Consider the following 21,408-nt stretch of genomic DNA (forward strand, 5'->3'; position numbering starts at 1 on the left):
CAGAGGGTGACGGACATTGATCTGAAATCGAGCACCGGACACCACGACCGCCAACAGAAAAAAGTCGACTTCGTCATGCATGCCATACTTGTGTCCTCTTCTTTTTCCCCTTAGCCACAGATCCGCTGGCAATGGCTGTTCAGCTCATCGACTCCTTGGGGGGGGGCGGAGGATGAGGAACGACTGCATTTGCTCGCCCAGCTGCATGCACGTCGTGGGAGTTTCGTGTCCCTCTCGACGACCAGCACCGTTGTCTATCTGCCTCTCTCACCTCCCCACGCTCTCCCTCTGCTCTCCTTCACTTTTTTTTCGCAGCTGCCGACAGGGAGCCCTCATCACTTTTTGAGTAGGCTGCTCGTTGCATATCATGGACGCCACGCACGGTCACCCACCCGCGGGGTCGGCGGCTGTGGCTGTGCACGCCGCCTTCGGTAGCTTCTCACAAGCCCGCGCGCTTGCGATGACTCGGGAGCAACCATTGCTCGCGCTCAAGGCGTACAGCACGTGGATGCGAAGGAGGAGGGTAGGCGCATCAGCGCGGGCCGCAGCACTCGTGGACTTTACGCTGTACTGCAACATGTTTGCCTTACAGATCTGGGAAACGGAGGATGTCCGCCCTGCTGCGCCACTTGCTCTCGCTCGTGACTACTTCCAGCTTGTCATGGACGAGTTCAGTGCGCTCTACAATGTTGTGCTGCCCGACCTCGACGCACCAGAGACCGATGCCGACTTGGCCTCGATATCTATCTTGGATGCGAAGCCAGATTCGGTTCCTGACGGGCTGTGGGCGGCGCTCTTGCTCACTATAGGCAATCAGGCATGCGTGGAGCTGCGTGCTGGTGGAGAGGGTGTCGCAAGAGCGGAGCGGCTTTTCCTTCTTAGCCGACAGCTGGAGGGGCAGATGAGCGACGCGCTGAGTCTCGGGTGGACGTGGAAGATTGTCCGAGACCTCAATGCAGCTGTCTACGCGGTCATTCACTGCGACTTTTCTCAAGGAGAAGAGGCTGCCCGGAGCGCCCTCACATTCCTGGAAACGCACATAGAAGACGAACCCGCTGATGCACTTTCCAGTGAATCAGTTGGTGAGAATGGATACGCCTCACACATAGCCCTGCTCCTGGCCCTGACTCACTACACACTAGGTGTCGCCACAGAGAGCACTTCGTGCGAGTCGTCTCTCTTAGACTACGATCGCGCAATCGCACTAGCCTCCGAGGGAGACACGGGCTCATCTCTCCCGGCCTTGATGAGTCGAGCCAGAAACCGACTCGCAGTGTACATAGAGCAGCGGCAGACTAAGGCGGCGGTCCTGGCAGAAGAGGCGGCAGGCGCAGCGAACGCCGAGAAGAAAGGTCGCAAGGCCTCGCGACTCAAAACTGGAAAGGCGACGTCCTCTCGCCGCGCACCGCAGAAGGCTGGAAATCCTCGCTTCTCACAATCGGAACAGGGCCCGCCCCCCATCGTGACCCCGTCAATCCCAGACGTTCTCCGAGGCTATCTTGAGAAGGAGGGGCTAACCACCGCATTGGTACGCGTTGGCGCCTTGAAAGATCTTTACGAAGTATTGGCCAGGTCACTTCCTGGATACGAGGACTGCAAAGCCCTTCCACAGTCCCTCTTCGCCGGATCTCGCTTCGAGGCCGGCGCCCACGAGTCTATCTTCGCCGTCCTCTTCTGCATCGACACGCCTTTGCAGTGGACGTTACGGCTCCTCGATGCGGCGGGGAACCCTGTCGCCCTCCGCCACTCTGTGTGGGCACCACGCCCGGTGCTAGCTTCGCTGCTCATGGAGATGGCTGCGCAACGTCCGCCTGCACCGCGGAGCACGGCGGCCCTCCAAACCCGCAAAGAAATTTCCGACGGTAACGGAAAGCTGCGCCAGCAAGTCATTCAAATGTTTGCCCCGCCGGCGGCAGCTCCAACTGTGAAGCAGAAGGCCCATGAGTGGGTAGACGCTGCTGTGGAGCTGCTTGGACAGCGCTTGAGCCTCCTCCTCAAAACGGAGCGTGCCTTTGAGGAGCAGTGGATCGCGACGGAGCGCATTCAATCCGCTCTGCACACCTTTGCCGTTCCGCAAGACATCCTGCGTGTGAAGCAGGAACTGCTTAAGGAAAAGCATCTGCAGGAGCGGCGGCAGGATCGGAGTGCGCGCCTCATCGTGCACTTTTTTCGACACATTGTCAAGCAGCGAACCCTCCGTGCGGAGCAGACGCTCGTGAATCGGCATCGCTTTGAAGAGAGGGTGGCGGCCGCGGTGACTCTGCAGAAGTACATACGTCGCTGGTGCGCCTATCAGGAAACGGGGCGCCGCCATGCAGCGCGCAAGGAGTACGTCGAGAAGATTGTCCTGTTGCAGAGTCTCGCACGACGGAGAGCGGCAGCACGCGCTTACGCGGAGTTGCGCGAGTCGAGGTGCAAGGAGGACCTCATGAAAGCACACCTCATCCTCTTTTCGTGCGCCGCTCTTCAAATTCAACGAATGTATCGCGGGCATTGTGCTCGGCTGCGCTGCTATCATCTTCGCGGACAGATGCACGCCGCTACGCTGCATCACATGCGCGACTCACGCAACTACTACGCCACCGTCATTCAGAAGTGCGTGCGTGGAATGCTAGCGCGATGCCAGTATGGACGATCCGTGTATGCGAGCCGCTGCTACGGCCGAAACGTCTACAAGACACAGCTTTGGGAGCGTAGTTGCGTGGTAATTCAGCGCGCCTACCGCGCATACCGCTCGCGCCGCAGGCTCGTCGGTTATCGAGCTGCTCCACAGATTTGCGGTGTCCCACAGCTAAGTAGGCCCAGCACTGCATCTTCGAGGCGCTTTTTGCGTGTTCACGCGGATGGTGCAGTGACGGCGGACAAGAAGCAGGCGACCGCAGCGAACAGGATCCAGCAGATGTATCGCTCTTGTGCCGCGAAGCGGCGACTGGAGGCTCTCAAGTATGCACGAAGGAAGGAGCTGGAGGCGAGGGAGGAACAACCGCAATGGCGCGCGCGATCAACATTCTCGCTGAAAGATTGCGTCTTTTGAGGCATCATTACCCACACAAGTCTGCCGTTTCTCGACACCCCTCACCCCCACTTGTTACACATACCTACATACCTTCGCACATCCGCCCTGACGCGTCTCGTATGAGCGTGCGTGCGTGCGTGCGTGCGTGTGTGTGTGTGTGTGTGTGCGTGCGTGGCGGTGCTTCATCATGTACCATAATCAGGATGTAGGCGTTGTCCGTCTTTCCCTTTCACGCTTTTGTTTTTGTTTGTTCGCTGGAACGTTGGCACCCGTACCTTTTTGTTCTATGTTGCTCATTGGCTTTCTTGCTTTGTGTCGTCCGTGTAGCGTGGGCATGCTTCCGTCTATGCACGTCATCGACGTCGAAAAAGAAACCGCCGCTGACAAGTAAGGACAGGGGCACATGGAAAGGGGAAAGGAGTGAAGGATCGTTAGACGTAGCACTCACACGTAGAGGCCATCACCCCTTCCCACACATGCTGCTCTCACTCATGTATTGTTCTTCGGACGCGCTTTCGCACCCCACCTGCCCTCACGACGGCCGCGAACCATATACTGTCGCTTTTTCATGCTCTGGCGCGTCCACACGGTCCCCTTCTCCCTCTCGCTACCGCTCCATTCGTTTGTCGCTTCCCGTGGTCGCTCGTCCCTGATGACGTGGGACGCCTCCGTGCGCGGTATCGCAGGGGCCAGTGCACCCACTCTGTGTGGGGAGGCCGAGCAGCCCCCCTCCACTATCCCCGCCAAAGGCCAACCCGCCTCTCGTGGTGACAGCGCCATGCACCGACGACGTAGGGGGGGGGTCGGGGTGAATCGCCGCCACTGCTGTCGGCGGTCAGGTGCTGGGCGGCGCCGCGCTGGGGGGACCTGCAACAGCGAGCACGCTTGTGCCATCCATGTGGTGGGCAGAGCACCGGCGTGACTCTGGCGTGTCCCCTGCCTGGCCCTCGCGCTGCCTGCTGGTGGGGGAGCCTGGGCCGCCGCGAGTGGGATGCGGCAGGTGGGGACGGGCATGGTGGGGGTGGGGGCGGCTGTGGGGCAGGGGCGGGTAGATTGTGGGGCGGGGTCCTTGCCGTGATGAGTGCCTGCTGCTGCTTTTCGTGGGGTGATGGGGCCTGCGGGCAGAGCCGTGTCGGGCGGATGTCGGGTCATGCTCTGTGGCGGAGGGGACGCGCTGAAAGCAAAAATTCACATGTCACTTCTATTTTCTCGTCCTTGTCCTTCACTGCGTGTGGCGCGTATCTGAATCTTCCCCCCTCTGCCCCCCGCCTGGGAAGCAGAAAGTGGAAGTGCTCCTGGAGGGATCGCACAAACGAAACGCATCTGTTTCTCTTTGAAGCACACCAATCTGATGGATCTTTAATCGAAATTCTCATCGGTGCATTCCTTGACAAAGCAGGCCACCCCTCTCTCTCTTCCTTCACACACACACACACACGCACAGACGCACGTAAGGCGATCTATACAAGGACACAAGTCACATAGTTCGTTGACGTGGGCTTTTGTTTGGATCGTTGTTTTGTTTTCCTTCTCATCTTCCCCGTTTCGCCTCGTTGTTTTCCTTTTGTGAGCACAGGTGTTGACCTGCATCTTTACGGGTGACGCGTCTGCTGCTTTGTCGCTTTTTGTAGTTTTCGTATCACATGGTCGTCACTCATCCTTTTCTTTGCGTGGTTGTTTCGGGCCCCCGTCTATTGTACGATTTCATCATTTTCCCTTGTGGGTAACCGCTGCGCTACCTCATCTTTCGTTTTCTCTTACAGCGCGATGGGGTCCTCGAGCTCAACGTTGGAGACGGCGAAGCTTGTCCGGACGCTTCTCTCCGAGGATGCTGCCCCTCCTGAGTCGCTGACTCAGCTTCTTAACATGACCATGACAGAGGAGGAAACGAGCCGGGTCTTTACAGTGGAGAAGGTTCGCCAGCTGCGGCACCTCTACACGCGCAACTTCGCAGCCTTGCTGTACCGCTGCATTGGCGCCATCTCGGCGGTGGCCGTGAAGCGGCACGAGATCAACACCAGCACCAACTCTCCCAGCGCACTTCTCACGACGGAGGTGATGACGCAGTACCACTCCGCGGTGCGCATCCTGCTCTGCATCCTGCCTATAGCACTTGAAAGCGGGACAACACCGCTCGAGGATGCGGTGGATGCGTGCCCAAAGAGCAATAATCTGGTGCTCCCTGCAGGCGCAGATGATGCCACGCCACCGCCAGCGGCCCTGACCCGCTCACGGACAGCAGCCACAGCGCACTTCCAGCAGCTCTTCTTTGTCGAAGGGAAGACCTGTGACGATGCGAATCCGGAGGACACCTTCTCGTTGCTCCCACGGCAAAACGCGCCTCTCTCCCCAACACAGCCGTGCGCCGAACCGCTTCCGCTGGGGTCGTTCATGGTGTGGTCGTTGGTCGAGTGCTGCTTTGTGCGTGGTCTGACCTTGCCGGAGTTTCCGGTGCTGCCAACGGAAGCCAGCGTCAGCATCACGCATACGGAGGTAGACACAGGGCTGATGTGGTGCCTAGGGCTTGCTTCCGAAGATCCTATCCAAGCTCTTACCATCAACACGAGCATGCCGAGTTTTGCCTGGGCGACGCCACGACTTCCTCGACGACGGAAAGCACTCCTCGAAGTTCTGTTTGTGGCGCTGTCCTCGCTGGTCTACCATGAAGCTGGTTTCCGAGACACCATCTTCCTAGAGCCGCTTCTGTCTACGTCGACGGTGCCGTTGACGCCCACACTCTCCATCTCAATGCTCAACACTATTCTTCAGTTCGTTCCGTATGGATCTTTCCCCTACACAAGCCACCTCGGTGTCGAGGAAAAGGAACTGGTAGTGGCGTGCGCCCGACTGCTCAACGCAACCTTGTGCTACATGGGTGCCCCGCTGGATGCCGTCCTTCCATCTGAGAGGCAGCACTCCGCGGCAGATGGCGCCGGCCCGTCACTGGATCAGCGGATTTCACAGGCGAGTGATATGAGCGTCAGAGAGCCGGCCAACTGTACGGTGGCAGACGGGCCAGAGCCAAGCACCCTTAGCCACCCGAATGGCAGCCATCCCATCTGCGATTCAGGGGGGTCGTCACGAACTGCCTCGAGCCGCACCGGCGCTCTCTGTGACGTCCTCGTATCGAACACATTGCACTCGCCGTTCAGCAGCATCGGGCCTTCTACGACGCTTCTGTCGCATGTCGGACCGCCGCGCTTCGTGCACAGTGTGCGCAAGGCGCTCCGGGACATCACCCTAACCGAGGCAAAGGCACTCGTGCAGCGCATGCAGGTCATCATCGGTGTGAATGTGTACTCCAGTCAGACGTACCTGCCTGCCTCGCAGGGCTGGTTTGCCTCTTTGGATGACTTCATGGTGCTCTTTTGGAAGATACTGGATTTGTCACCAGCGTGTCTGGCACAGTTTGGCACAAGCTCCCACGCCTTGGACTACGTCATCCCCATTCTCGATTACGCCCTCGCCGTGCGTCGCAGCCCGCTCTACACGTACCAGTTCCAGTTGATGCTCTTCGTGCTGACTCGACTCTCTGAGGTGCGGGGGTTCGTGCTGCAGTGCAACCAAGTGTGCAACGCAACCCTTCCCTTTCGCTTTCCGAAGATGTCTCCGGCGCGCACGTACAATGGCCTTATCGTGCTTGCCTTGTGTCTTGTAATGGAGATGAAAGACCTGCAGGCACTCGTTCCACTTTTCCCTTCGTGCACCGTGGTGCTGGCGAACATGGCGCCGTTTATTACCTCTCTCGGACGAGAGCCGTCCATCAAGCTGGTTTCCGTTTTTGCCCAAGTCACCTACCGCTGTTTGCGCAGCACCTTACCAAGTTCGCCTGGCAACAGCACCGCAGCGGATGCTTTAGGGGGCTCGTTTCCTTCGGCGGGGACGTCGAACAGCCTTGTGCACCAATCTCAAATGGTGAATCTGTGCGAGGCCATTGCAAGTTTGCTGCAGTACCAAGCCAATGGCTCCCTGCACCTGATTGCTGCCCTTGTGGACCACCGCGCAGTCGTGCGAGAGGCGAAGGATGTCTACGTGGTGCACCGCACCAAGGAACTCGCAGGGGGACTTCCTTTGCCGTTTCTTATCAGCACGCTCGACGCCGCGGTGGCGGTGGCGCTTCCTGTGCTGGAGAGCACCGATGCGCTGCGGAAGATCACCAAGTACTACGTGGACACAACGTCTGAGGCGACGGTGACCAATGTAACAGCTGCCGCTGAGACTACGAGAGCGTTTGCACTTCAGGTGGGGATGGGTGAGTCGGGTGCTGGGCTGGCGGCCAGCGACGAGGCTGTTGATCGACTGCGGTCAGTGACGTTGGTGGGCGTACTCCCCACACCGCACAGCATCGTTGTCCGAAAGTTTCAATCCACTAAGAGCGTCGAGCAGTGGACGGCGACGACGTTCTGGACAAGCGCGTACATTCGCTCGAAAGTTGGGCTGCTGGGCGACCGAACTTCGGTAAAGCTGATGCAGTTTGTGTGAAGAGAGCCTATACGTGCGTCGCATGCAGCGAAAAAGAAACGAAACAAAAGGTGAAGGACATGCGTCGGTGAAATAGGTGGCCTTGTGTCCGTACCTGCACACACACACACACACAACATGTGTGTGTGTGTGTGTGTGTGCGTGTCATCCAATGCGTGGCGGACGCGGGGACATGGTGGTGTACGTAAGTCGCTTCTACTGTGGTGTGATATCCTGCTGCATGCGCTTACTTCCTCTCATTGTGTTTCCCGCTGTGACGATGTATGTGTACGTGTGCGTGCCTGCGTGCAGAGGTCACCTACTAAGGCACACCAACACTGAAAATCCAGCTAAACCCACCACTCAACTTCGTCCTCCCTCCGCCCTCCTGACTCACCTATTCCCCTCTCCATCGCCATTGTCCACAGAAGTGGGACTTGTAGCGCGTACCTCCGCCTTACATATCTTCATTTTACCTTCCGCGCTCCTTCTCGCAAGCCACGCTTATCCACTTCACTATGAACAAGAGCACCTGCACCGCCGTACAAGTGCCGAAGCACATTCAGTGCCAAGTGTGCTATGACACCTGGACAAACCCCGTACAGTTGCTTAAGTGCGGGCATATCTTCTGCCGACACTGCGCTCCGCCTACGACGACGCGTTGTGCCATCTGCCACACCACCGTTTCGGGTTTCGCGATGCCGAGCGAGGGGATCACAGAGGCGTCTATGAGTGTTACAGTGTTGTGCACGAGTTGCGGGTGGCGGGGTAACCGCAAGGCGTCCCTGTCGCACCAGTGCAACCCTAGCCTGACGTACAGTTCGTACGTGACACAGCCGCAGATGAACGACCGCGAATGGGTCGAGTTTGCCCTGCAAGGGCGCAACAGCGCTGTACTTGATGCTGCCGCCCACCGTGTGCACCAAGACGCGCTGCCTTCTTCCGAAGCCATCACAGCGGACGCGGTAGAGGGAATTCCTCTTTGAGCATGTACGCTTTCATCGACTCTCGCAGTGCGCCGCGTAGACTTGCATCACAATGTCGATTTCTGGCCAGGCCCCTCCCCCTCCTCCTCACTCTTTGATCCTTTCCACTAAACACTCAACATGAATCACGCGTCTCCTGCTTACCGTGGTCTCTTCGCTGCGCATTTGGAGTAAAGAGGAGGGAATGGGAACAATACACTCGTCGACAGGAGGGGAGGTTGCAGCGGCCGACGCACCAAGTGGAGCAGAGGGGGGCCATTACTCCACCTTTCTTTTTGTGTCTCCTTACCCCCTTCTCTTTCCCTGCTGTCGTGGGACGCCTCCGTGCGCGGTATCGCAGGGGCCAGTGCACCCACTCTGTGTGGGGAGGCCGAGCAGCCCCCCTCCACTATCCCCGCCAAAGGCCAACCTGCCTCTCGTGGTGACAGCGTCATGCACCGACGACGTAGGGGGGGGGGTCGGGGTGAATCGCCGCCACTGCTGTCGGCGGTCAGGTGCTGGGCGGCGCCGCGCTGGGGGGACCTGCAACAGTGAGCACGCTTGTGCCATCCATGTGGTGGGCAGAGCACCGGCGTGACTCTGGCGTGTCCCCTGCCCGGCCCTCGCGCTGCCTGCTGGTGGGGGAGCCTGGGCCGCCGCGAGTGGGATGCGGCAGGTGGGGACGGGCATGGTGGGGGTGGGGGCGGCTGTGGGGCAGGGGCGGGTAGATTGTGGGGCGGGGTCCTTGCCGTGATGCATGCCTGCTGCTGCTTTTCGTGGGGTGATGGGGCCTGCGGGCAGAGCCGTGTCGGGCGGATGTCGGGTCATGCTCTGTGGCAGAGGGGACGTGGTGGAAAGAGAAGAAGATTGCTTTTGCCTTTTTTTTTCATATTTTCTTCTTCATCTTCATCGGCTAGTGTGACCTCCGTGTGCGGCGGTGTGTGCGTGCGCACATCACTCTTGTATTCCCTGCTCACTTGCTCAAGTTGCTCTGTTTCTCCTTCAGTCTTTTCTTGTAGCCCCGAAGGGGAGTGCTCGATGATCAGCTGGAATTAGGATAGAAAACGATCTTCAAGCCGCGTGAGTAGCGTCTCTGCTCTTCAGGAGGATTGGACGATGATCGGTCTCGCAGTTCTCAGGGTATACCTGTGTGGTCAGTGGGGGGAGGAGCGGGAACAGGGCGCCTGCGTTGTGCCTCCTCCACAAGCGGGTCTCGTCGCGCTCCAAGGTAACAGAGGGGAGAAGGGACGAAGGAGGGTCACAGTTGTGCCAGGAATAGGTGAACGCGCGCGAGTGTTTCTCTCTGTGTGTGCTGTCTGCCTCCGCCGTCCTTAGTTCCTCTCCTCCCTTTATCGTTGCTTCCTCGATAGCGGCTCTCGCTACTTCATCCCTTCACTGCTTCATCCCCCGTATCTGCCATTTTTGGTCGTTTACTCGCATCTTTTCAAAGAGCAGGAGCTGACCGAACACTTCGCGCACGCGACTTTATCGAAGAGGCGCCGCTGAAGACGTTCGTGGCGCATTTGCCGGCCCCCCCCCCCCCCCCCGCTGCTCTTGTGTGCTCGTTGCTCCCGCAGCTAGAGTAATCTGCAATGTCATCTCCCGAGCAACTTCCTGCGCTCTCAGCGGCGGGCTCATCGTCGTCGAGAGTGGCTTCCTCGCATCACTCACCGCATGAAGCATCGCTCCCGTTTCCCGCATCAGCGATTCCTGGCGACGCCTCTGCGGAGTCTCCGCGCGCGTCGTCGATGTCACGGTCTTCAAGGGCGAGCGAGGAGAGCGCAGCAACATCGCCACTGCAGCGAAAGCCAGATGCACCGATGCCACGCCTTGGGGGGCGGAAGGTGTTGTACTTTGTGGATCACTCTGTCACTGCGATAGCCTATGCAGAGGGTCATTTGATGCGGCCGTCTCGTGTGCGTGCGCTGCACGCGCTTGTTCATTCCCTGGGCCTCGACAATGCAGAATGCATGACTGTATGTCATGCTCGTCCGGCGACGGCGGAGGAGATGGGGGCGTTCCACCGCAGCGCGTACTTGGAATGTCTGCGGCAGGCACCGGTCATTTGCGGGAATCCGCTGGACGAGATGTCCCTGGCTTTTCAGAAGGAATTCGACGTCCCGTTCGCGTCTCAGGACAGCGACTGTCCTCTCTTCCCTGAGGTGTGGGCGCTGGTATCCAGCCAAGCCGGCGCCTCGCTTGCCTGTGCAGAGGCCCTTGTACGCGGCGATGCCACAGTGGCGATGAACTGGGCAGGTGGCATGCATCACGCTGCTGCCGCCCATGCGAGCGGGTTCTGCTTTGTGAATGACATTGTGTTGTGCATCCGCCGGCTGCTGCGGTACTACCAGCGCGTCCTCTACGTTGACCTGGACGTGCATCACGGGGACGGCGTGGAGGGGGCCTTTTATGGCAATCACCGCGTGATGACGCTCTCGCTGCACCAGTTCGGCAACGGCTTCTTCCCCGGCACCGGCGACTACCCGACGCGTGAGACGGCCGACAGCTTCGCCATCAACGTCCCGCTGCCCACGCGCACGGGAGATGCCGCGTACCTCTTGTCGTTCCGCACTGCACTCTCCAGCGTGGTTCAGTGCTTTGATCCGGAGGCGATGGTCGTGCAATGCGGCGCGGACACCATCGCGGGCGACCTCATTGGGCGGCTTTGCGTGACTACGCTGGCGCACACGCAGTGTGTGGCCGATGTGCTGTCGCTTGAGCGACCGACGGTACTGCTTGGTGGAGGCGGTTATCACGTGTTTCACACAGCGCGCTGCTGGGCGATCCACACTGCCACCGCGCTGGGTCGCACAGCTGCACAGTTGCCCTTGTACATCCCGCGCACAGACCCCTACTATATGGATTACCGGCGCGAATGCACACCGAAGCGTCCGACGCTGCATGTGTTTCTCGACCCTGACGTCGATGATCCGCTGCCACTGGGGGACAGCTTGGCGTTCTGGCGTCAGCTCTGTTGCAGCATCCAGTGGCAGATGCACACTGCCCGCCTTGTGCGGCAGGGGTTTACCCGTACACTACAGCTTTGCCGGCAGCGACGGGCAGCGTTGCTGAGGCAGTTCGCTACGCAAGAGGCAGGGCGGGAATCTGGTATCGGTGTCAGTGGCCCTAAGCGCCCGCGCTCAGCAAATGCAACCGACCGCGATGCCAACGAGGGTGTGGAGGACCGAGTGGTCTCGGCGTGATGGTTGCGGAGGAGGAGTGCACTTCGACCTCTCCTCGGCACTGCTTTTTCGTTGACTTGCTGCTTACATTGTGTGCGCGTGTGTGAGGACGACAGGTAGGAAAAAAGCCTGGGGCAGCACTGACGCACAATCACGCACATGCGCACGCGTATTCACAGTGGCCCACATACGAACGCAAAGAAAAGAGAACGCCAACACCGACGACGGAGTAAAGCATTGAAACGTGTACGATAGAGGAAGATGGGGGGGGGCTGAGAGGAAGAGAGAGGAGGGAGGAGATGCTCATACCGCATCTCCGTTTCCATGCCTTACGCGCAAGACCTTTGTAAGTCCGTTTGCGAGTCTCCCGCTCTCCCTCCACGCACACACACGCACACGGACTCGTTTTGTTTCGTGTGCTGCCTCTCCCTTTCCTCTCTCACCTTCCGGCGAGGGCTCTTCATGGGGTGTGTCTTCATGCGTCGCTCGCTAACTTTCCTGTTGCACCTGAACCGGGGCTGCGTGGTTCACTTTTTTTTGCCATTGTACTCTCTCTCTCTCTCTTGTATTGCCTTTTTTCTTTGTCTTCCCCTTACCTCCCCTCACGCATGACGACACGGTTCGGTGGGTGTGGCGCCAAGCACACGCGTTTCTCCTCTTCGGGCACAACGCATGCACACATATCACATTTCTGCAATTACCCACATGCACCTGCTGCAGATACTTGACTGTCTCCTCGCCGCCGCCGGCCTTTGTTGCAGTTACACTCTTGTGTATCTCGGAGGCGAGCACTAAAGGAGAGATCAACAAAGCAAAAGAATACACAGGACGGATCTACCTTTGGGCCTCACTTCACGTGCAGCGTTGCGTATCATCTGACACCCTATCTTTTGTTTGTCCTCCCTCTTTCTTGTCGTTCGCGTTCTTGTATCTTGTTCGTTTTGTGTTCGAATTTCGTGTCGTTGCTGCTGCTGCGACCTGCCCTCTTCTCTCCCTTCTTCAGTCGAGCTCCCCTCCCCTCCCCTCCCCCGACGTGTACCTTTGATGGCATTTTCTCTTTCCTTCTCTGCCCTTTTCCTTTTTTTCCGATTTGGTGTGGTTGCCATTACGCTCCTCTCGGTGTGCATTCCTTCTCCTCTCCCCCTTCGCACGCGCCTCGGTGTCCGCCTTCTCGCTCTTAGATTGGTTGCACTTTTTGGTTGGTCTGATTTCGTAAGCCTCGCTGTCCGGCTCGCACGCGCTTCCCCCGAGTTTCTCTCTCTCTCTCTCTCTCTTCCAACTCCCTGACCGGCTCGGGCCCACACACCCTTTGCTCACACTCCATCGCTGTGGGCTTTAGCGGTTTGCTTTGTGTTCATGTGTGTGCTTTTGGTGGAATCGACTATATCTGTTGTGCATCTCTGTCTCTCTCTCTCTCTCTCTGTGTGTGTGTTTCTGTGTGTGTGTGTGGAGGGTTTTCGGCACTGCCCTCCACACTCGCCATCATTTTCTCTGCTTGTTGCTGCTGACCCCGCGTTGCACGAGTGTTGCCTCCGCAGTGTGAACAAACCGCTGCTGTGCTTTGTACAAAACACTGGGGCTGTTGGGGGTGGGGCGCTGGTGCAGTGTTGGCGGCTTCTGCTGTCAGCACGTCTCCTCTTTCCTTTTTCCTTTTTGTGCCGAAAGGGGGGTGGGTGGGCATCGTATACGGGCAAAGGCTTGTACTATCTGTGCGCCTCCATCCCAGGGCACTGTGGCGCCTTCCTCCCATCCCCGGTCGTTTTTCTCGTCTCGATAGCTGTGCGAGGAAGGGGGCGTTCTGGAGCTTGTTGTCGTTGTGACGAGGTGCGACAGGAGGGTGAGTGTGGGTGTGGGGTGGGGGCTGGAGAGTCAGAAACAGCCACTTTGGCGTGTCTTGTTGTCGGATTCTTTTTTCTTCTGTGATCTTCGTGTCCCGTCGTGTTTCGCACCCCGCGCGTTGTTCTTTTATTTTTCGTTGTCTTGTTCCCTGCATTCTATCACCCACCCACCCACCCCTGCGCTACCGTATACACCGACTCGCACTCTTTCTCATCATCAGCAGGAGCTCTCGCTCCTCCTTTTTTCTTTCGCTCACGCATCGCTGCTCGTGTGCGTCGGCTTGTTCGCACTGTGCCTCCGACGACGATAATCACCTCGAAGGCCTCTCCTCTCCACCCCTCTCTTCTCCGCTTGCTGCTGCTTTGCTCGTGTATTTGTCTTCGCGTTGAAAAGGGCCTACCCTCAATTCGATAATTAACTTAGACGCCACCCACGACGATGGCAAACCTCTGCCTTGGCGAGGATTTTAGTGAGGAGCTCACCTGCGCGGTGTGTCTTGACTCATGGAAGGACCCGGTCGAGCTGATGCCGTGTGGGCACATCTTCTGCAAGGCGTGTGCGACGGGCTTGAAGGAGTGCCCCGTGTGTCGGGACCCCATCCGCTCCACAAAAGTGCCGAACCGCACACTCGTCAACATGGCGCTGCAGATCCAGGTGAAGTGCAGACGGTGTCAGTGGAGGGGGACACGTGAGCAAGGGATGAGCCACGTATGCGGGAAGGCGAGCTGCAGCTCGCTGAACCAGGCATCGTGTTCGCCTTGGGTTACAAAATCGCAGCCACAGCACCACCCCACTGCGGCCAAGTTTCCCTCTCCATACGCGCAGCAGTCGTCAATTTCAGGCTACGCGTCATCACCCGGACAGACACAGCAACCAACACAGAGCTATCCGGATTTGTGGGAGAGGGGCGCTCCGACGCAGCTTCGGCAGCAGTCGGCTGGATACTCGACGGGCTGCGGCAACGCTTACTCAGGTGCTGCCCCACCTCCTAGTGGCGGCAACGCAGGCTCTCAAGGAAGCTACCCCACCACCAACTACTCGAATCAGTCCGGAGCGGGCTACTCCGGCTACAATCAGCAGCCGCAACCGACACTCTCGCTGCAGAGTCGCTACCGCGTGATTGAGCCGACCGGCCCACACCCGTGGACGTTGTACGGACTGGACCAGTCCGAGTACGACCAGATCGTTTCTCTCTTTGTTTTCTTCGACGATAACGAAAGCGGTAATCTGGAGCCCAATGAGGTGACCCGTCTCGCACGTTGGCTGAACTTTGCGAACACTCCGCAGGACGTGAAGCGGATCTTCGACGATATGGACGTTGAAGGCAGCGGAAAGCTCTCCCTCGGCGAGTTCTTGACGTGGCTCCGGTACAACAAGCCGAACCCGCAGGCCCTCTACGGCCTCACGCAGTCGCAGTACAATACGATCATGATGCAATTCCATACGTACGACACGAATCAGGACGGGTGCCTGGAAATGAACGAGTTTTCTCGGCTGGTGCAGAATCTCGGCGACGTGCGCGACGCTGTCACAGCGCAGCGTCTGTTCCAGATGATCGACCAGGATCGCGACGGTGTCATCAGCCTGCACGAGTTTCTCCGTTTCCGGGCGGGGAAAGGCTGACCATAGCGAGGGAGAACCGAGACTGTTCGCAGTGGCTCGATGACAGAAGACGGCGCGGGGGGAGGGGAGGTCGAGCGTTAGCTTGTGAGTCGGAGAAGCAAGGCTGGGGCTGTTTTTGCAGAGGATCAGAGAAGCACCCATCATAGACCTATCGCCTCCCTCTCCACACCTTATCGTGGGACAAGTACAGACGGGCAATGCATGACATGACGATCGTGAGGATGGTGGGCTGTCTCGTGGTGGTGCAGCGGGATGCTGTGTACGTACGTTTGGGAAGGGGCGGCGTGCTGACCACGGTGACGGATCCATTGTATTCTGTGGCAGTGCAACTATTTCCTTTGGGTGGGATGCTGTGTTATTGCTTAACACGTGGGGCGGTGGTCGCCGTCGGCTGCCGTTCCCTTCTTCCTTTCTTGTTTGTGGTGGCGCTGCTTCTCTTCTTTCACTTCGCTAGCTCTTTTCCGTCTGCTTTCCCGCTCTTTCGTTCTGAGGATTTCTTCCACGCGCCATATCATGTATCACGCACACATGCGAAACTCCGTGTGTGCGTGTGTGGTGGAGGGGGCCCGTCGCCTTTTTCACGGACATCCGAAGGAAAACAACCAAACACCAAGAAGAAAGATGCAGCGGGCCAGCCGGCGGCCCTGCGCATCGACTTCTCGCCTCGCGTGTGTTTGTGTTTTGGATTCATGCCTCCTTTTTGGTTATGCACACAGTTTCGCGCTGGCGGAACGGGGGATAGGTGTCGCTGTTGGCGGAGGTGATGCACAGGGTCGAGAGCGTCTCCGGCAGCGTGGCAGGAACACCACATGTATTGACACGTGCACAGAGACATGGACCTCGTTGCTTAGAAGAGAAGGGGTGTGCACAGGCAGGTCTGTCACAGTGCGCTCGGAGCGAGAGAGGAGATGCGACCCGCGCGAAGAGGGTTTGGTGCGAGGTACGTTAAGGAGGGAGTTATAAAGGTAGCTAGTCGAGGCGGAAAAGGGTCCTACTGCTCGTGCGTGGGTAGTATATGCGTGTACTAGCTCATGCTCTTCTCAGCTGTTGTTGCCGTCGACGCGGGTGACGCATTGCCTTCTGCCCCCCCCCCCCTCCTCCCGCTCTTCCCTATGCAGACTTCTATGCTGGCTGTGCAGGTGTGTAGGAGGTTTTCGAGGTCTGTCACGGATTCCTAATTTTGTATTTGTTTTCTCGGCTCGTTATTGCCTCTCTGCAACCACTTTCCCCCTTGTCAAGAAAGAGGGCGTTGTTTTGCTTCGTCATCATAGTCGTGACGGTCGGCGTGAAACACACACACACACACAAAATGCGAAAACGAGCGTACACTTACATGAGAGGGCGAAGGCTGCAGATGGCGGTGTGTAGTGTGTATGTGCGCACGCGCCTGTGTGCGACAGTTTGCGTTCTCGGAAGTGTGTCTCCGAGTTATGTGTGTAGGGGCCTGCGTGCGATGGCGCCGTTGGGAAGAGAGCGAACGAGCGAAAAGGAGGCACGATACCGTGTGGACGTGGTAGCAAAGGGCCACCGTTAGCCTATTGGTGGTGTCTCGGCTTCTGCAGCGGAGATGGATGCGAGGCACCGCCACTGCCCTTGATGCTCATCTTTTCCTCTTGAAGGTTTCGCACCGCTCCCCACCTTTTTCGTTCCTCTCCACATCTTTTCCCTTTTCCCGCTCCTCTATTTCTCTGAGGTCGTCCTGGCGCTGCACTTCCTCTGCATTCTAATGGCCCCTGAGCGCTGGTGCTCACGACTCCTCTTGAAACCAACGGCTACGTAATCGGGGGGGGGGCCTCTGGCGACACGCCTACACAAAAAAACACAATATCATTTCCGCCCAATGGCATGAGCGTGTTTGCGTATAAGGGTCCGTCTTTTACGGGGCCTGCTCTGCATTCTTTCGGGACTTACACATACACACACACACACACACACACGTATATATATGAGAGAGAGAGCACACTAGTGCACACCTCTTTTCTCTCGTTGTTGTCTGCTTCTGTGAGCACGCCCCTCCCCCTTCCCCCTCCATCTGTGACCTCTTCAGCGAACTGGGACTGAGCAGCATCAAACCGAGGCACCCCGAGAAATAACTCTTGGGCTGATTGTATAGCTCTCCTACGCGTCTTCTTTTGTTCTCCCATAATGGCAGACCTCTGCCTTGGCGAGGATTTTAGTGAGGAGCTCACCTGCGCGGTGTGTCTTGACTCATGGAAGGACCCGGTCGAGCTGATGCCGTGTGGGCACATCTTCTGCAAGGCGTGTGCGACGGGCTTGAAGGAGTGCCCCGTGTGTCGGGACCCCATCCGCTCCACAAAAGTGCCGAACCGCACACTCGTCAACATGGCGCTGCAGATCCAGGTGAAGTGCAGACGGTGTCAGTGGAGGGGGACACGTGAGCAAGGGATGAGCCACGTATGCGGCGCCTCGGGAAGTGGTCCGTGTGCACCGCCGACGACGACGCCCTCTACCATGAGACCGCCTCCAGCACCGGCGAGCAGCTCCTCGGCTGCGTACGACTACCGTGCGCCAGTGTCGAGCGCGTGCGCCAGCTATGGTGGCTACACTGCACCGCCAAACCTTGAGGATTTTTGGACCAGTGGCGCGCCGGTACAACCTGCCACCACCCCGGCGCACCCTCGCGTGATTGAGCCGACCGGCCCACACCCGTGGACGTTGTACGGACTGGACCAGTCCGAGTACGACCAGATCGTTTCTCTCTTTGTTTTCTTCGACGATAACGAAAGCGGTAATCTGGAGCCCAATGAGGTGACCCGTCTCGCACGTTGGCTGAACTTTGCGAACACTCCGCAGGACGTGAAGCGGATCTTCGACGATATGGACGTTGAAGGCAGCGGAAAGCTCTCCCTCGGCGAGTTCTTGACGTGGCTCCGGTACAACAAGCCGAACCCGCAGGCCCTCTACGGCCTCACGCAGTCGCAGTACAATACGATCATGATGCAATTCCATACGTACGACACGAATCAGGACGGGTGCCTGGAAATGAACGAGTTTTCTCGGCTGGTGCAGAATCTCGGCGACGTGCGCGACGCTGTCACAGCGCAGCGTCTGTTCCAGATGATCGACCAGGATCGCGACGGTGTCATCAGCCTGCACGAGTTTCTCCGTTTCCGAAGTGGAAAACACTAAGGCAAACGATGCCGCCCTTATTTTTTTTTGTCTCCGCTTTTGCCTCCTCGCAGGCAGAGGCAGCACGATCTGTGACCGTGACAGCACGCCACGCCCGGTGACGCTCGAAAAGTGGGACGGCCGCAGTCGTCGTGTACGTTTCTTTCACCGCTCGTCTTTTGCACAAGACGTTCTTCGCTGGGGAGAAGTTGCCGTGGCAACGGCGACTATTATGGCGGATTGCATCTTCTCGTGATTCCTTGCAATACCCATACACCCTGCTTTCCTATGCCTCTCACGGCGTGAACACACCCCTCCCAGCGCGTGGTATCGCAGGGGCCAGTGCACCCACTCTGTGTGGGGAGGCCGAGCAGCCCCCCTCCACTATCCCCGCCAAAGGCCAACCCGCCTCTCGTGGTGACAGCGTCATGCACCGACGACGTAGGGGGGGGAGGTCGGGGTGAATCGCCGCCACTGCTGTCGGCGGTCAGGTGCTGGGCGGCGCCGCGCTGGGGGGACCTGCAACAGTGAGCACGCTTGTGCCATCCATGTGGTGGGCAGAGCACCGGCGTGACTCTGGCGTGTCCCCTGCCCGGCCCTCGCGCTGCCTGCTGGTGGGGGAGCCTGGGCCGCCGCGAGTGGGATGCGGCAGGTGGGGGCGGCTGTGGGGCAGGGGTGGGTAGATTGTGGGGCGGGGTCCTTGCCGTGATGAGTGCCTGCTGCTGCTTTTCGTGGGGTGATGGGGCCTGCGGGCAGAGCCGTGTCGGGCGGATGTCGGGTCATGCTCTGTGGCAGAGGGGACGCGTCGAGGTGACTGAAGCGACTCGATTCGTCTGCCTTACGCAGCTCTTAGCGTTTCTCATCGCCGCTTGAGCTGTCGGGCGAGACAGACCGCTCCTGCCGGGATCTCTCTCTGTTGTCTTGTGATAGGTTTTCCCATCTATTCGTTCTCCGCCTTTTTCTCCACCACCACCTCTGCTGCTCACGTCGTAGACTAGGATGCATGTGTAGATACCGAAGGTGTGCGTGTGCGTGTTTGGTGAGAGCGCGCCGCTTCTTTGGACATCTCGTTGATTAATGTTTCTTTCAGTTTTTAATGGGATGTCGATGGGTTCGTTGTCGGTTGTGTGTGCACGTTGCTCTGCGGCGTCACGCTTCTGCTACACCCCGATAGGGGAGCAGTGAAGTTGGACTTCCTTCTCTTCTTCGACGTACACCCGCGCCCCCTACTTTGCGTCTTACAGGCAGAGGGCAGAGCGCGCTTCGATCCAGTCTGAGAAGAAGGCACCCCATGAGGCAAGTAAACACGAAACGACACGAAAGCGACACTGGGGTAGTTGTCGGAGAGAGGTGGTTCTGGGGGATATCGGATCATCTCTCTGCTGCTTTGTAGGGGCGTATGTGTGTACATGTGTGTGTGTGTGTGTGTGTATGTACACGTGCGTGCTCCTCGATGTGTGTGTCGCAGACTACACGCAGACATTTCGCGTGCACAAACCCGCTTCCGGGGGCCAAACAAAGAAAGGAAGTACACCTGGCCGTTGCTGTCATGTGCCTGGAGCCCTGTTCTCCGCTGCCTTTGTCCCTGCCTGCTTAGCTCTTCGACCTTCACTTTCGTTGTTTTGCTTGTTTGCCGGCCAACTTCTCCAGCGTCATACACACGTGCTCGCATGCCGAATTTGTCTGCAAGAACCCGCTCAGAAACTTCAGCGCCCCACTGCTTTGAAGAGAGAAGAATTGGGCAGCCCCGTAGCCTCGAGGACGGCGGCACACCATCGACGTCGCACACTCGTTGTATTCGCAGCACCGCTGCGCATTACGTCGCACGTAGACAAACTAAAGACCCCATCGTCGAAACAACACGAAAATGTCAGAGGTGACAGCGTTCTCGGCCTACCAGACCCGCTCGACGCTGCTGGTGGAGAGGGAGAGGGCGCTGGACGCACGCCGCACCGCGGTTGCGGAGCTGCGGCAGATGGTCGCCACGCTGACAGCCGAGAACCGCACTCGTGAAGAGCAGTTGGTGGCCGAGCGCTCCCGCTTCAGGGACCGCAAGTCAGCCCAAGACGCAAAGGTCTCTACAAAGGAGGCGGAGGCTCGCGCTCAGCAGAACCGCGTCAGCGTATTAGAAGAGGAGGAGCGGCAGCTCGGCAGCACCATCGCAGAGCGCGTGGAGGAGGTTCGAAGGGCCACCGCCGAGGTGGAGCGACGCCGCGACCTCGAAAAGACTTTGTGCGACGCGAGGGAGGCACTAAACAAGACCAAGTTCGCTTTGGAGGAGAACGACGCTAAGGTGATGCGCCTGGAGACGCGCCTCGCGCGACAGGAACTGGCCACAGATAAGCGTCATGCCCAGCTGGCGGGGCGTGTGCCACAGTACTGGTTGCCTCGGGTGCCGGAGGCTGACAAGTCTGCCTCGCTAGAGGACACGGCTGGGGAGAGTGTGTACCTCGTGGATGAGCTCGCGTGAGTTGATAGATGCATGGAAGTCACCAACACCACTTCCTTCCCCCGCCTCCCCTCCACTTGGTAGGTGCGGTGTTGGCATTGCTCCGTACCTCTTCTCATTTTTTAAATATGTTTTCTCTGTTAGATGCATCACTTTTCGTCGTCTCTGTTTTACGTGCGCTCGGCTGTTCTCCCTCCTGCCCCGCGTCTCTCCACCAGCTTCGTTGCCCTTCGCTTTTTTCAACATCTGTCTCTACGTGTGCGGGATGTGTTTCTGTGGGGTTCTGTTGGGAAGGGCAGAGGACGGATACGGGGCCCATCATTGACAATGCTCAGTCGTCGTTGTCTTCCCCCTGTCCCTCTCTCTCTCTCCCTCTCCGCTTGTGTTTTCTTGACAGTCGACACACCCGTGCTTCAGGCACTAAACGCTGATGACCACTCAACAGCAACAACGACACAAAGCATCGTCGCTCCTACGCGTGGTGACACACCGGCGGAGCCTTCCGCTGTCCATGTCAGAGCCGTTGTAGCAACACGTGTATGCATTCATTACCCAGTCGCCGCATCGCGGCGAGGCTTTCTCACACGTATGTGTCTGCGCTGCTGACGTGTAGACGGGCGCCATCGTGTGAACTAGGATGCGGGCGTAGGCGAACGGGGATCTGAGGTGTGAGTCTCGTCCTACCTGCGCCTTACTCTCTGCCACACCATTCAATGGAGGCATGCCTCCTTTCTCTCTCCTCTC

General features: G+C 58.4%; 6 protein-coding genes across 6 annotated transcripts; all 6 read left to right on the forward strand.

The window, feature by feature from the left end:
• Positions 1 to 367: 367 nt before the first annotated feature.
• Positions 368 to 3,034, forward strand: LMJF_24_1350 (conserved hypothetical protein; the record flags this gene model as incomplete). Its single annotated transcript, XM_001683600.1, has 1 exon — positions 368 to 3,034. The coding sequence occupies one exon, from the start codon at positions 368 to 370 to the stop codon at positions 3,032 to 3,034; it is 2,667 nt and encodes an 888-aa protein (XP_001683652.1).
• Positions 3,035 to 4,783: 1,749 nt separating this feature from the next.
• LMJF_24_1360 (conserved hypothetical protein) lies at positions 4,784 to 7,498 on the forward strand (the record flags this gene model as incomplete). The annotated part of the gene is made up of 1 exon (XM_001683601.1): positions 4,784 to 7,498. The coding sequence occupies one exon, from the start codon at positions 4,784 to 4,786 to the stop codon at positions 7,496 to 7,498; it is 2,715 nt and encodes a 904-aa protein (XP_001683653.1).
• Positions 7,499 to 10,034: 2,536 nt separating this feature from the next.
• On the forward strand, positions 10,035 to 11,645 carry LMJF_24_1370 (putative histone deacetylase; the record flags this gene model as incomplete). The annotated part of the gene is made up of 1 exon (XM_001683602.1): positions 10,035 to 11,645. The coding sequence occupies one exon, from the start codon at positions 10,035 to 10,037 to the stop codon at positions 11,643 to 11,645; it is 1,611 nt and encodes a 536-aa protein (XP_001683654.1).
• A 2,256-nt stretch (positions 11,646 to 13,901) lies between these two features.
• On the forward strand, positions 13,902 to 15,086 carry LMJF_24_1380 (conserved hypothetical protein; the record flags this gene model as incomplete). Its single annotated transcript, XM_001683603.1, has 1 exon — positions 13,902 to 15,086. One exon carries the CDS (start codon positions 13,902 to 13,904, stop codon positions 15,084 to 15,086), a length of 1,185 nt encoding a protein of 394 aa, XP_001683655.1.
• A 2,145-nt stretch (positions 15,087 to 17,231) lies between these two features.
• LMJF_24_1390 (conserved hypothetical protein) lies at positions 17,232 to 18,236 on the forward strand (the record flags this gene model as incomplete). Its single annotated transcript, XM_001683604.1, has 1 exon — positions 17,232 to 18,236. The coding sequence occupies one exon, from the start codon at positions 17,232 to 17,234 to the stop codon at positions 18,234 to 18,236; it is 1,005 nt and encodes a 334-aa protein (XP_001683656.1).
• Positions 18,237 to 20,082: 1,846 nt separating this feature from the next.
• Positions 20,083 to 20,685, forward strand: LMJF_24_1400 (conserved hypothetical protein; the record flags this gene model as incomplete). Its single annotated transcript, XM_001683605.1, has 1 exon — positions 20,083 to 20,685. The coding sequence occupies one exon, from the start codon at positions 20,083 to 20,085 to the stop codon at positions 20,683 to 20,685; it is 603 nt and encodes a 200-aa protein (XP_001683657.1).
• Positions 20,686 to 21,408: the final 723 nt, after the last annotated feature.

The sequence above is a fragment of the Leishmania major genome, chromosome 24, assembly GCF_000002725.2.
Source record: "Leishmania major strain Friedlin complete genome, chromosome 24".
NCBI lineage: Eukaryota > Euglenozoa > Kinetoplastea > Trypanosomatida > Trypanosomatidae > Leishmania > Leishmania major.